Source organism: Aspergillus puulaauensis, chromosome 7 (assembly GCF_016861865.1).
Source record: "Aspergillus puulaauensis MK2 DNA, chromosome 7, nearly complete sequence".
NCBI classification, from domain to species: domain Eukaryota; kingdom Fungi; phylum Ascomycota; class Eurotiomycetes; order Eurotiales; family Aspergillaceae; genus Aspergillus; species Aspergillus puulaauensis.
The window spans coordinates 1357212-1371380 of NC_054863.1; the positions used below are offsets into that span (position 1 = coordinate 1357212).

General features: G+C 51.6%; 5 protein-coding genes across 5 annotated transcripts; 2 read left to right on the forward strand and 3 right to left on the reverse strand.

Moving 5' to 3' along the window:
• Positions 1 to 3159: 3159 nt before the first annotated feature.
• APUU_70521A (uncharacterized protein) lies at positions 3160 to 3652 on the reverse strand (the record flags this gene model as incomplete). The annotated part of the gene is made up of 2 exons (XM_041695403.1): positions 3160 to 3495; positions 3560 to 3652. The coding sequence occupies 2 exons, from the start codon at positions 3650 to 3652 to the stop codon at positions 3160 to 3162; spliced, it is 429 nt and encodes a 142-aa protein (XP_041561137.1).
• A 1270-nt stretch (positions 3653 to 4922) lies between these two features.
• On the reverse strand, positions 4923 to 6344 carry APUU_70522A (putative sterol carrier protein; the record flags this gene model as incomplete). Its single annotated transcript, XM_041695404.1, has 2 exons — positions 4923 to 5805; positions 5851 to 6344. The coding sequence occupies 2 exons, from the start codon at positions 6342 to 6344 to the stop codon at positions 4923 to 4925; spliced, it is 1377 nt and encodes a 458-aa protein (XP_041561138.1).
• A 1887-nt stretch (positions 6345 to 8231) lies between these two features.
• Positions 8232 to 9546, forward strand: APUU_70523S (putative mitochondrial carrier protein; the record flags this gene model as incomplete). The annotated part of the gene is made up of 6 exons (XM_041695405.1): positions 8232 to 8417; positions 8470 to 8504; positions 8554 to 8627; positions 8678 to 8896; positions 8947 to 9284; positions 9340 to 9546. 6 exons carry the CDS (start codon positions 8232 to 8234, stop codon positions 9544 to 9546), a joined length of 1059 nt encoding a protein of 352 aa, XP_041561139.1.
• Positions 9547 to 9809: 263 nt separating this feature from the next.
• Positions 9810 to 12571, forward strand: RIM20 (putative pH signal transduction protein PalA; the record flags this gene model as incomplete). Its single annotated transcript, XM_041695406.1, has 6 exons — positions 9810 to 9817; positions 9870 to 10107; positions 10171 to 10225; positions 10289 to 11183; positions 11232 to 12209; positions 12259 to 12571. The coding sequence occupies 6 exons, from the start codon at positions 9810 to 9812 to the stop codon at positions 12569 to 12571; spliced, it is 2487 nt and encodes an 828-aa protein (XP_041561140.1).
• A 110-nt stretch (positions 12572 to 12681) lies between these two features.
• Positions 12682 to 14061, reverse strand: APUU_70525A (uncharacterized protein; the record flags this gene model as incomplete). Its single annotated transcript, XM_041695407.1, has 2 exons — positions 12682 to 13907; positions 13989 to 14061. The coding sequence occupies 2 exons, from the start codon at positions 14059 to 14061 to the stop codon at positions 12682 to 12684; spliced, it is 1299 nt and encodes a 432-aa protein (XP_041561141.1).
• Positions 14062 to 14169: the final 108 nt, after the last annotated feature.

Consider the following 14169-nt stretch of genomic DNA (forward strand, 5'->3'; position numbering starts at 1 on the left):
ACATGCTAGCTATCGTTATGACGGTGATCCCAATGATAATGGACCTTTGGTGTTTTCTCCGCACCATTGTGCGGCGTCTGAACTTTGCTATTCAAGTCCAGGCATTGACTCGGTTACAAGATTTATCCAGTCTATATGGGGTGGATATTCAGCTTCCAGTCCATATACCGTGAGTGCCCATGACTGACGCCCATTGAGATTCCGTCCCAAAGCGGTTGCTTGGACACTGACAACTCTGACATTCTACCTGCTGCGGTAAGGAATCTTTCAGCAGAAGCGAGAACATGTTGATTGATTGCTAACAATATTCTCGCTGACAGGATAAGCCCAGCATATTGACAACGAACTGACTCGACGGTGCATCTGACGTCTGCCGGCAAATCCGAACGAGGATCGGACATACATCGAGGGCCTAACGAGGCCTAGCATAAGTCTTTTCAAAACAATGGATTAACCGGAAATGAAACTGCGGTGGTGGAAGCTCTGATAGTGTTGCGGCTTCTCGGTCTTTGGATATTTCACTTTACCTTGAGCAAGTCAGATGCTTTCCAACTCATCGCCAGTTGTTACAGTGCATGTTGGCCGACTGTAAGTGTCCCCTTTTGCCTTGGCGACTTTGATGCTGACACTTTGCCCAGCATTCGATCAGACTATACTCTGCCATGCTGCCAGACCAGTGGCTGTCGAATATGTAATACCCTGTGAACTGCTACGTGGATACTAGGATAAATCCGATGCCAGCCGTATCAATTGGGCCGTTATTCTCCAGCCCAATGTATCTATCTCTGCCACATATCCTCCCTACAAAACTCGGAACTTGGTGTCTGCATAGAGATCTCTAATTGACCGTCGTCGGGCAGGTGCCTACGCCAAAACCACAACTGGCATCTCTTCGCTCCGGCCCACCACACCCAGCGCATGCCCGCGATGTTTCAGCAAATGGACCACAAATTTGTTGTCCCTATCGTTCCTAATGCTGTGCGGAAGTTCACTCGCTTGATTTTACAAGACAGCGCTTGTGCAGAGCCTCCGGGCTACAGTCAGAAGCATGGACATCGAGCTTGAAACCATTCCATGAGGCTCAGGTGCCAGAGCTGATGATGCAAAATGATTTGGACTGCCGCTCAGCTATCCACCATATAACCAACTGATGCCTTCCGACGCATTCAAGTTACTAGAATTACCTTCGACAAGCACTGCGTTGGAAAGCAGTTAATACAAGCCTGGCTGGCTGTTCTGCATTTAGCGATGAGGGAGAATTCTGGGACTAGGAACCAACAGCAATGAATTTGCTTTCACAAGCATGGAACTTAGGTACTCGGACCTACAGCTCAAACAGACGACGCGAAAGAGATGGACTAGTCAGGGTTTGCTCTTTGGGGCGATTGGATTGACACGAGAAACTGCACTGCCAGGCCCATTACAAGCAAAAATGGGATTTATATGACTTATGGAATATACACCGGCATTCTTACACTCCTCCTCAGAGGAAAGAACCAGCCCACATACGATTGCACCCAGGATGCATCAAAGTCAGCTATCGATGCCGAGCACGACGACTATGGTCTAGCATATCGAGCTAGAAGTGACTACAATGACTGAATTTACGGTATATTTCACTCTGAAAGCAGGTGAAATGGAAGCTTGCGCAGTATACTGCAAGCTATACCTCTTAATACGCTTGTACCTGGACAGATTCGACCTGCAAAAGTGCAGGATTCCACATGGCTCCCGTGCGTCGAGGACACCACCGTGTACAAAAACATGCGGAAAACACCAAAGGACAACTACATTTGATTAAGCGACATTTTCCTGAATAGGTGGTCTCCGAAAATGGATAGAATAGACATACGTCGGCTCAGGCTGGTCTTAAGAAGAGTCTTGATGAACGACGTAACAGCTGCACCAGGGAAATCTGTCAGCGAGTCAACCGATATACATTTGTTAGTCTAACTGACGCCATGCTCTCTGTCAACACTGTGCAAAACCACCCGCGGTACAAAAGACACCAAGCACACCATTTAACGACAAAACATGAACAAAATTAAAGAGTCCTCGTTACTCTAATTATTCATCCACAATCAATGACGTGATCCTTCCTATACAGCTCAACTCAGGGATCATTTTGGCCACGTCATTGTGCCCTATAACAGAGTTTGATGAAATCGTGCAGACGATTCGAGTCCGTTGGAGTTGGGTCACCGACGTCCCAAGCCCGTTCCAAACTGGGACCCGATGAAACAATTAGCAGAACGCTCCTATTGTGCGAGATTCATGTCACACACCTATGATCAAGTCAAGTTCATTTCACGTGGAGTCCTGACATTCCAAGCGTCGCAATGTCCTCGTCCTTTACGGTCTATTTGGTACGCTCCTAATAGTGCCAAAACATGGGTTACAATTAGTTGAGTTGAGGGTTGCTTGTTGTAGTTTTCAGGCCACAAAACACGAGCAACCCCAGACCGATACACAGGATGGGCTTAACATATTGTCACCATTGGAAGGAGGATGCCTCTGGCTGAGAACAAGTTCAACAAGAAACCAGTCTTCAGCCCAAACCGCTCATTCTCTTTGGCCGATACAATCAACCCGAGTGTTTACCCTCAGAGGCAGCACTTCGTCTTCTTCTGCGCTGCGGGCGATGTGATCTGCAAAGCTCCAACCATGCAAATCAACATGGCTAAACCGCATTGAAGAACTCTCGCAGCGACCACTAGGCTATCCGTTTATGAGGACCGCGTGGTTTTCTAGTCCTGGGAGGAGATTGCGCGGCAAGGCTCTCAGAAATGACTCTCTTGGGGCATTCGGTACTCTACGATAAGCTTTGCGAACCACACAGGTGTGCAAACTGCTTCACTTCCCGGCCATGTCTGAGATTACTTGAATATGAAACGAGCGTAGCGGGAAAATACCATGGATATCGAACTCCAAGGCCATTATTGAGCACCAGTTCCCCATTACTAGTAGTAACGTTCCATCGTTGATATCTAAACTAAGCGTTATATAACCATCTAACCCAACACATAAAGGGTCCCAATATCATGTCACATCCAGAGGCCCCACAACCAACACATGAGGCAAGAGAAGAAAAGAAATGCAGACCCAAACAACACCAAGAACCAAAATCAACCCAACACAAGCCAAATACACAAGGATAACCTAGAGACCAAGAACATTGGCCAACACGGGACCAACGATGGGGACCCCAGCAATAGGGGACTCCGGCTTCGCACTGGCAGAGGCAGAGGGAGTAGACGAGGCTGATGCGGTAGCGTCAGAGACGCTCACAGAAGAGGTAGCAGCAGCCGAGACGTGGAAGTGTGATGACTCGGTCGGCTTAATGACGGCAGAGGACGCGGCGCCGTGTTGTTGGATTCCAGTAGCCTTTTCGCCAGGGAAATTCATGTTCGAGTTGGGGACCACGGTTGGCGTAGGCGTAGGGGTGGCTGCGCTGCTGCTGTGCTGCTGGCCGAGGTTCAACATTTCCATGATACCCTTGAAGAGCAATGTTAATTCTTTATTTCTGGGCTTTGACCAGGGAGGGTGAGTAAGTAAATACCTCGACAGGGTTGGCACGTTCGACGTTGGTGGATGTCGGGGCCGTGACGGCTAGGACGGCCAGGTTGAGGGCAATGGCGGCAGCGAGCTTCATCTTGAACGGTTGGCTTTGGTTGTTGGGTTGTTGGGCTGGAAGAGGGAGTGATAGGTGTCGAAGGAACTGGGGTTGTCAAGTTGGAAGCAGGATGGAACTGGTGATTTATACTACTCGCTGGACAGACGAACGGGCGTCGGGTGGCATACGCAAGCTTTCGCACCCATGGATAAACATTCCTGACGCGTCGGAGGATATGCCACGCCAGGGCACGAAGCCACGAACAAGCCATCCCAGACACCGAGCGTCTTGTCCGGGGATCTTATCCGGAAGTAATCCAGCGTCCAATGGTGTGCTTCAGGATGCAAGGGACCACGGTCTGTGGAGAACGGATGGCATTACGCCAAAGCAAGGGATGCGAGCCTACGAAGCTTGGAGGCTTGGGAGCAGCGCCACAGACGTACGAGGTTCGAAGGAAACATTCCAAACGTTGATTATGCAACTACATACTCGAAGGCTGGTTGGGATAAGCGACAGGAATGTGCCTCCTTCTGATTGACACGAACCACGCCATTCGATATTGACAGCGGCCGCAACACGAGGGAGTGAAGAGAATAAATTCAGCTTCGGATCATTGTCGGCACGACTTTTGACCTCGAATATCATGGGATTGACGAACGAGACTTCGAAGATGCCATTCTTAACTGAAGAGTGGTTAGTTTGATTGGTATATACAAGGATGTTCAAACGGATGATCGTTCATTGCGCTATTAATCGAGAGCGCAAGGAGGACAGGGAGTCAGGGACACATTAATCCCTTCTGTTCCTCCTGTCGATCCGACGTTGAGCAATTTCTGCAGTGCCAGCCATAACTAACAAGGCTGTTGCTGGTATGTTAATGACGATCAACTGAAAGTTGCGCGAATTGCTTGTATGCTCAAAAGCGAACCCAAGAGCCTCGTGCTTGTGGCAGGCGATGGGATTAGAATGAGCAGGTCACTCTCGGTCCCGTTCTATAATTTCTCAATGGAATGAACTGTCCATCAACAAGGGTATGTTGGAGACCTGGTTATGTATGAAGAAAGAAAAAGAAAAAGGAAGAGTGGAAGATTTTGTCGCGCGGAATTTGTTGAGGCTGCGGGCTGAGTCATCATATGTCGGCGACTTGTTTAGCCGAGCCGAGGCCTGCCTTCCCGCGAGACACTACGGAGTACGGTGTAGTAGTGTATACACGAAACGCTACTCAGTAGTCAGTACTCATATTATTTTGAAGTCTAACATTCTGATCGCTAGATTGTACAGTCATAAGGTATATACAGCAACATGAAAACTAGAAACGCGCGATAACCTTCTCTTGCGCGTCAGCCAACGCCCATGAATCGGACGCGGTCTTGCTGAGAACCAGCTTGGCCTGCTCAGCCGTGAAGCCCTTGGCCTCGACGGCCGGGTTGTAACCGAGACCAGTAATTCTTGCGATATCCGCTGATGGAACGGGCTGGGCAACCTTGCCGTCTGCGCGCTTGTAGACGGTCACAACAACCGCGCCACCCAGACCCAGGTTATGCTGCAGGCAGGCGTCGGTTCCCGGGACCAAGCGGTTGTTGGCCCAGCCACGGAGGTGCCAGACAAGTTCTGTGCATTGTGCCAGACCGGTTGCGCCGAGCGGGTGGCCCTTGGAAATAAGGCCGCCTGATGGGTTGATAACCATCTTGCCGCCATAAGTGATGTCACCCTTGGCAACCATTTCATGCGCCTTGCCGGGCTCGCTGAGCTCAAGGGCATCAATTGTGATCATCTCGTTGGCCGAGAAGCAGTCGTGCAGCTCGCATACTTTGATGTCTTTGACGTTCACACCGGCTTCGGCAATGGCAGCGCGGCATGCATCCCGTGCCATGCCGAATCCCATAAGGTCAATGGAGCTCTGGTTGTACAGAGTGTTGTTATCTGTGGCAAGCTGTTGACCGGCAATGAGAATAGCCTGGTCCTTAAGTTGGGGTCGAGCATCCAAGAACTCCTGGGAGACAACAACGGTGGCGGCGGCACCGTCGGATGTAGGGCAGCACTGAAGCTTGGTGAGGGGCTCGTGGATCATCGGAGACTTCAAAACCTGCTCGAGAGTGTACTCATCCTGGAACTGGGAGTATGGGTTGCGCTTGGAGTGTTCGTGGTTGACACGGGCGATTTCGGCAAAGTCTTCGGGTTTGGCGCCGTACCTACTATAGTCAGTTTGGCCCTTGAGGCGACACCAAGAAACTTACTTCTCAATGTATTCGCGACCCGCGTTACCGAACATCTGAGCGGCACCGGGGGCGTTGGTGATACCGCGAGTCTCGGCCATCATCATACCGAGCAGGCCGGTGGGGTTGGCGCGGTCGTTGTAGACCGACTGCAGAGATCCGGGGCTCATCTTTTCGAAACCAACGACGAGGACGCAGTCGGCCGCGCCGTGGGAGACGAGGGTGCGGGCCATCGCAAGACCAGTTGAGCCGGTCGAGCAGTTGTTGTTGACATTGTAGACAGGAATTTGGGTCAGGCCGAATTGGTAGAACACACGCTGTCCGCAAGTGCTGTCGCCGTAGACGTAGCAAGCAACACCCTGGTCAACCTCGTCGTAGTTGATCTTAGCGTCCAACATGGCCTTGACACCGGCCTCAAATCCGAGCTCATTGTAGTCAACCTTGCCTCGGGGCTTGATGAACTTGGTCATGCCAACGCCAAGGACGTAGGCGGGACCTGCTGGTTTCTTGCCCATTTTGAATGAAATTTGATGATTTAGAAAGGATAGTTTCAAGCGCAATGAGTATCCAGCAAGAAAATAGGGTAAAGGCCAGGGACCAGCTTTTAAATGTGGTTCAGGAGAGCATGTGGATAGCAGCGGCCGTGGCTTTGTTGCGGAGAGGCCAAACTTGCGGGGATGCCGCGACCGAGGTCCCGAGGATATAGGGAATTCCGAAAGCAGTTTAGCGCGTCCTCATATGACAAGGCAAGTAAACCAGTCTTCAGGCTGCTTCAGTTCTTCACGTCTCGCCTGGATCGGGTTGGGACACAGAACGGTCATTGATCTGTAGCCCGTGTCTGCCCGGGAGCCTGCACGCTTCTAGCGCCATGTGAAGTCGTAAAGGCGCCATGACTGGCACTGAAATTGAGCCGGTAGACGGCCCGAGGATCAACGGAGAGACCACTCACTGGCATGCTGCACGGATATCGGCACTGAGAGCACTGAGAGTTGACACTCAAACACGAACTCAGTTATACCCAAAGAGCAAAGCCAATTTCGGGTCGGAATATCAATACGGAGTAAAATGGTTGCTGTCCATCTCCGGCACTGGCTGGCCCACGGGGTAACTATCAACCACCCACGATTGAGCTTGATAAGGCTTTCAAACACGTTTGAGAGCCCTGAGCAAAACACAGTAGGTTACGACACCATTTTGTGGCAATCACGACGTGGAAAGTAGAATCCGTGGATGCTGTCTCGAGATTGCAGTCTGGACTTTCATCGTTCAGCCACACGAAGCGGGCAGCCACCTGGGCAGACTTTCACATGCGGGACAAGCTTACATCCTAATCAGGCAATCACCTGCACTGCTAGCCAAAAAACACGCTAGCGTCTGTATATCAAGGCAGAACCCTGTCTCAACTTTCAATCCAACTCCGCAGTGGCACTTGCACCCCATCAGACATCTCCAGTGTCTTATCGATCAGGGATCTTTCTTATCATGAATAACGGATTGTATCTCTTTGGCTCGCTTCAACAAGCTCGACTCTGCAAGAGAGTTGGCGGGGTAAGCTCAAGCTCAACGGACTGGCTTGGTCCGACTTGTGGCTCCTCGCCACCCTAGCCCTCATTCGGTTAGAGCGTTTGTTTGCTTGATAGATCATTGTCCCTCTGCTTAGCGATCTCCCAAGAACGAAGAGCACAACCTGAACAACTTAGGCGCCAAGGTCTAGCGTAGGATAGATGGCCTGAGCTGTTACCCTAGGTTCGGCGTATATGCATAATATTCAGCCGTAGTCCGTATGCATAGTTGGACCAACTGCTTCACGACGACGTCACAGGTGCGCTAAACCCGATCAAGGCAACAACAGAGGGCTGTGAGTGGCTGCGCTCGCACTCTGTGGAGCGCCCGATTACTAGCCCAATTCTGGTGGACGAGGAGCTTCGCTTGAGTTCCCTCGTCCACCCCATTCCACTGTTCTTCATTGAACTTGGACTGTACCCAGCGCGGTGGCCTCTCTGTACGTCTCCCTAACTATAGCAGGAACAGAACTGTTCTCATGCTAATATCCGGCTTTCAAACGCCTAGTTGTCCCCGTCTGCGGTCCGAATTCAGCCAGTGTATACCCATCCCGCCGGAGATAGCGCATGGTCCTATTTAGCCCGATTGACTTCCTTGTTCTTCTTTCTCGGAAGGAAGAGTAGAAGAACTGGATACTTAATACTGGATAAAGGTTTCTTGATGGACAATTGTGGGACGCTGAACGGTCTGCTCGCACCTTGAGAGGCCGCTTTGCGTTCCATAGGGTTCCCCAGCCTACTTTGCCGAGAGTGAATTGGTTCACCTAGACATATCCAGATATACAACGACTAAGCGACTTGAACAAACAGCCCACTGCCCCCAATGGGATACATAGCGGGATGACTGACAACAATCACTCTGAACATGCTTCCTTTACCCCTCCTTCACAACCATCTCCTGCACCTACAATAATGCCAGCGGGAAACAACTGGACTATGGATGAAACTACACGAAACAGACTGCTTAAGAGGTATAAAACCCAGGTAGCCTCTGGAACCTCTACCGTCTGCGCTACTTTAGCTGTGGTACGTCCCAGGCAGAACTCTGCATCCGCTGGAACACTTGCTAATTGCGCAGACCCCTCTCGAGAATGTCAAAACTCGCATGCAAACGTATGTTTCTGGCCACGTCTTACTTCCTGCGCGCCGCTGACTTGACCAGGCACAACTTCCAAAATGTATTCCAGTGTGTTCGATATCTCTGGCGAACGGAAGGTCCCCGTGGCTTTGTTGCTGGTGCGTCTGGTTTTTACCTTGCAATTCCCGGTCAAGACTGACCGAAATAGGTGCTCTTCCTCCTCTTGCCAGCGTCACGGCAGTCCGGGTTGTGAACTTTACTACCTACAATTCTGCTAAACATCGTATATCCGACTTTATCGAAGGAATGACGGGTCAATCCCCTCTGGCCATCTACAACCAACCTGGCAGCGCCCCCACTGTCTCAACAATTTTTACCTTCATCACCGCGGGATTCATTGCTGGAGCGATAACCTCTCCACTGGCTTGTAGGTTTTATATCTTTTTCTTATAATATTGGCAAATTCTAACGGCATAGGTCCTTTCGAACTGGCCAAGAACGTCGTCCAGACATCTGTGCTAGTATCAAATCGTGCCCAAGCTTCCCCGGATGCTGTGAGAGACCACTCATTACGCCACAAGCCCCGTCTCGGAACCGTCCAAGCGATCAAGCAGATTGTACAGCGGTACGGATTCAGAGGTTTGTACACGGGATTCTACCTCCATGCGATGCGGGATACTGTTGGGTCCGGCCTGTATTTTGCGGTCTATGAAACAGTCAAGCAGGTTGCAGCCAGGGAGCTCGGGCCGGATAAGTCTCCATTTGGTGCGCCCATGATTGCCGGTGCAATCTGCAGCACCGTACCTTGGTTTTGCGTGAGTGCTCTAGGAAACTCTGCAGGATCAAATTTCACGGTACTGACGATGACAGACGTATCCGCTTGACACACGCAAGACGCGCGCGCAGAGTGTGCTTCTCGGAAAGACGAAGGAAGTCGGCGAAGCTTCCGCGGCTGTTGCACGGTCCAGCATGTATAAAGGACTGTCAATAATTTTGATCCGCACTGGGGTGAACAACATGATTTTGCTCAGCATCTTCGAATATATTAAGATGCGCATCAACGAGCTGGACGGATGATGTATTTCGGTATTGCCGGCGTCCAGGCGTATTAGTATTATATTATCTGAACATAGCAATAAATACTAAGTACCAATTTTCAATCTAGTGGGCAATTGTTACCATTGATTCGTAGTGGTTTGTAGGCTGGCTAAGCTATGTATGCAAGTATCGCTGCCTAAGGCACCACCACGTCATCTTGGTTGCCGTGGGGGCAGCCTGCGGGACACTTTTCACATCAACAACTTTCTCAACCTCAAAGCGCAGCACCGCGCACCGCCAAAATGACCTCGTACGCTGCCTCCATACATTCTTCAAAAAAATGGCTACATTAACAAATGCAGGAACATCCTCCAGATCCCTTTCCGCCAGTCGCACACTGTCTCCCTCTCAACCGCCCTCACACAATACATCTCCTCCAAATATGACCAGCGGCCGGATATGTTCGCGGATGACCTCCAGATCATCGACCGACTACGAAGCGAAGCCGTGAACGTCCAGGAACCTCACATTAGCGGAATCAGCCGGCTAATCACCTACGCGGCACAACTCAAATGGCTTGGGGGCAAGTTCCCGGTTGATGTACGTCCGCCCTATTCGATCGGCTCGAGTGAGCTTGTTGGATTGACTTGACATGACGTGTAGGTCGGGGTCGAGTTCCCCTGGTATCCTGCTTTTGGGTTTAATACAAGCCGGCCAAGTATTTCTTCCCTCTCTGGATCTCTCCTCGGAATTTTCTCGCAAGGCTAACAAACGGGCACAGTCTCGCAGAATAATATCCGCTTCGAACTCGCAAACATTACCTTCAATCTTGCCGCCCTCTACTCGCAGCTCGCATTCTCCGTAAACCGTACAACGTCCGATGGCCTCAAGCAGGCGTGTAACTATTTCTGCCAGGCCGCTGGGATACTGGCGCATTTGCGAACAGACATTGTCCCCGACATGCGCTCGGCTCCGCCGGAGGACATGGACGAGATGACATTACAGAGTCTAGAAGAACTAATACTGGCCCAGGCGCAGGAATGTTTCTGGCAAAAGGCAGTTAAGGACGGGTTGAAGGATGCGTCGATCGCGAGGCTCGCAGGCAAAGTATCCGACTTTTACGCGGATGCGTGCGACCACGCCGTCAAGTCGAACGCAATTAGCCCGGAATGGATCCATCATATGACTGCGAAGCAGCATCATTTTGCGGCAGCGGCGCAGTACCGCCAGTCGTTGGATTGCCTTGAGAAACGCAAATATGGAGAGGAGGTTGCGCGGCTGCGAGACGCGGTGGCTTGTGTGAATGAAGCGCTCAAGGAGAACAAGTGGATTAATCGGACCGTTTTGGGCGATTTGCAGGGGTTGAAGAATCGAGTGTCAGAGGATCTGAAGCGGGCCGAGAAGGATAATGATATGATTTATCTCCATGCGGTGCCGCCCAAGTCGGAGCTGAAGCTTATTGATAGGGCGAGTATGGTTGCGTCGAAAGCGCCGTCGCAGGTTACGGATGCAATCTCGCTGCTAGGAGACAAGGGGCCTTTGGGCCAGCCGTTGTTCTCGAAGTTGGTGCCGTATGCTGTTCACATTGCGGCGAGCATCTACTCGGATCGGAGAGATCGCCTTGTCAACGAGCAAATTATTGGGGAGTTGGAGACTATGACTGACAAGCTACGCGAGTATGTCTCATAATCTTAACTACATCTGGACCTTGCTAACTTTTTCAGTCTACTATCATCGCTCAACCTACCCGGTTCGCTTCAAGCACTAGAAAAGCCTCTCGGTCTTCCTCCGACGTTGGTGTCCCACGCAGAAGAGATGCGGCAGCAGGACGGGCTATATCGGCTCCGCAAGTCCCTCCAGGACATCGCCAAGGTAAAATCCAACGACAGAGCAGTCTACACGGAAGGTGTCGAGCTACTCGCAGCTGAGAGAGAAGAGGACGACGCATATAGACGGAAGTTCGGCACAGACCGGTGGTCCCGCGAGTCGTCCAACACCGCAGCGTCAAAACTATACACAAGCTCCCAAGAGATTGACGGCTACTTCTCCTCCGCTCAGAGCAGCGATAACCTCGTCGAGCAGAAACTCCAAGATTCCGAATCTGTATTCCGCGTTCTAACCGGCACCAATCGCGACCTTGAGGCCTTTGTCCCCAGTAGCCGGCGCGCGACAATACCTCCCGAAGTCGAGCGCGAAGTCAGCCGGCTCCGCGGTTGCATTAGCGAAGTGAATCGGTTAGAAAGCCGTCGGAAGCGCAAGGCACAGACTGTCAAAGACAAGGCTCGGACAGACGATATTAGCTCGGCCTTGGTTCGGGAAGCAGCACGGTTGGAGCGTGAATTTCCAATGCAAGCCATCCAAGCAAGCCAATTCGAAGACCTCTTCGAGTCTAGACTCCGCGATTTCGACGTCGACCTGCAAATGGTTGCCAAAGAGCAGCTCGACCAAGACCAAATCGCAGCACAGGTCCGCGAGGCGAATCGTGCTTTCACGCGGGCACACACCGGAGATGCGTCAACTAGGGAGCGTGAGAAGGCCCTTCAGGAGTTGGAGAACGGGTACCTGAAGTATAAAGAGATTATTTCCAACATCGAAGTTGGACGGAAGTTCTACAACGATCTTGCTAAGATTGTTGGCCGGTTTAGAGATGATGCCAAGGCATTCGTGCACAAGCGGAGGGTGGAAGCCAGTCAGCTTGAGCAGTAAGTACCCTAATCCTGTTGTTCTCTAGCCATATTAACTTTGAGATAGGGACATTTCCAGCGTCGCAGCAATGGCTTCCCTGAGCATCTCACCTATCCGACAGGCACCGCAGCCAGTCTCAGCGCCGCCTCCGACACAGTTCCAGCCTCCAATCCAACCTCAGCCCCAGGCAGTCCCACAGTCACAGCCTCAACTCCGGGAACCATTAACGGCGCCCCAGCCGACCCGTGGAGTCCCGCAAATGACCCCGGGAATGTGGTCTCCTGAAATGGGGATACGGTTTGGCCCTAGCAGTTCGGGGACGCAGCAGCAGAGCCATCCGCAGACGTGGGATCCGACCAAGGGCGTGAAGTTTTCATAATTGATTCTTAATATAGCATGTGCTTGGGTATAGATCATCGTACTAGAACATAATGCATAGTACATTTGCATCAGCCAAAATATACGACATTTGAGGAATATGTACAGAAACTATTCATAATCATAAACCCTCCTCATAACAGCCGCTGCCTCTGCTGCGTGCTCGCGCGCCGAAATGCCCATGTCCTCACGCAACGATAGAAACTGCAGCCTGCTCGTCCACGTCTTCCACTCCCGCCCAACAACCTCACTCAGCCGCGTCCACACATCTCCTCCTTCTTCTCCCTCTCCCTCAGCCACCCCCTTAGACGTGGATTTAAGCCTCGCCCTCCGCTCCCTCCTCTCCATCCGCGCCCGCTGATACAGCTCCTCCCCCATGATAATCAACCACAGCGCAACAGCCGTAACGCTCACTTCATTCCCCGGCCCAGTCGCCGAAACAAACCCGAACCACGGCTCGTGGCTCACAGCAACAGCCACAGTCTCTTCCCTTCCGTTCCCTTTCCCTTTCCCCTTTGAATCGGAACCCACGTCTTGTGGAACAGTATGCGATCGGTTCCGGTTCCGGTTCCGGTTGGGATTCCAAGACCGTGGCTGCGACTGCGAGTTTGAATGTGAATGTGAATGCAAATGCGAATGCGATGGCGGGTGATACAACGTCTCAGAAACCATCTCAACAACCACGCGCTCCCCGACATTAGGATACAAGAGGAGTTTCTCTTTCGTCAGGAACGCCAGGAATGAGACGAGGTTGTACAAATGCTTCTCTACCCCGCTGCTTCTGCGGCGGCGGTGGCCTAGACCTGAGCCTGAAGCTGGACCGGAGGATATTGGTACATCGGTGCTTGGGTCTGCGTGTTCGTCGGCGAAGGTATCAACATCGGCATCAACATCGGCGTTTACATCGGAATCTAGATATCTCGTCTCGCTCCGCGCCCGGAATAGCGAAGACCGGATAGATCGTCTGGTCTGGCCATGGCTCTGCCTACGCGCAGATGTTGGTGACGGAACAGAGCCATAGCCATAGCCAGAATGCAAGAAACAAGCCGCAAAGTCTCGGACCGCCTCGTTCGTGAATACATGCAGCGCATTATACTGTTCCTCGGCCTCCGAGCCATATCCGGGAGTGCTAATCAAATCATCCAGTGCAATCCCGCTATCGCGGTCTTGGGCGCGCGCGCGGGAATCGAGGGCCCGGATGAGCTGGAGGAGTTTGTCTTGCGATGGGGAGGGGAGGTCGGGTGTTGGTGTTGTTGGGTCTGTGTCTATTGAGCGTGGGAGGGATCTGCTTTCTTTTAGGGCTGTGAGGAGGAGGGGTGTTCTGGGTATTTGGGATGCTGTTGTTTTTTAACTTTCTTGTTAGTGTTGATTTATTCTTGGAATGGCTGCGCGCTATAAGTAGATGGATGGGTGCATACCGGATTGGATGGCGGAGTCGAGGGAGATCCTGTCTGCCAGATAAAGCGGGATTATTTCTTCGATTGGAGTCATTTTCCTTCTTTCTTTGCCTCTATGTAGGTGGTTACCAGGAGAATGAATACGTGGGTGTTGGGTGCTTATATATCATGCGATGCCGGCCAAGTCGGATGTATATAACTC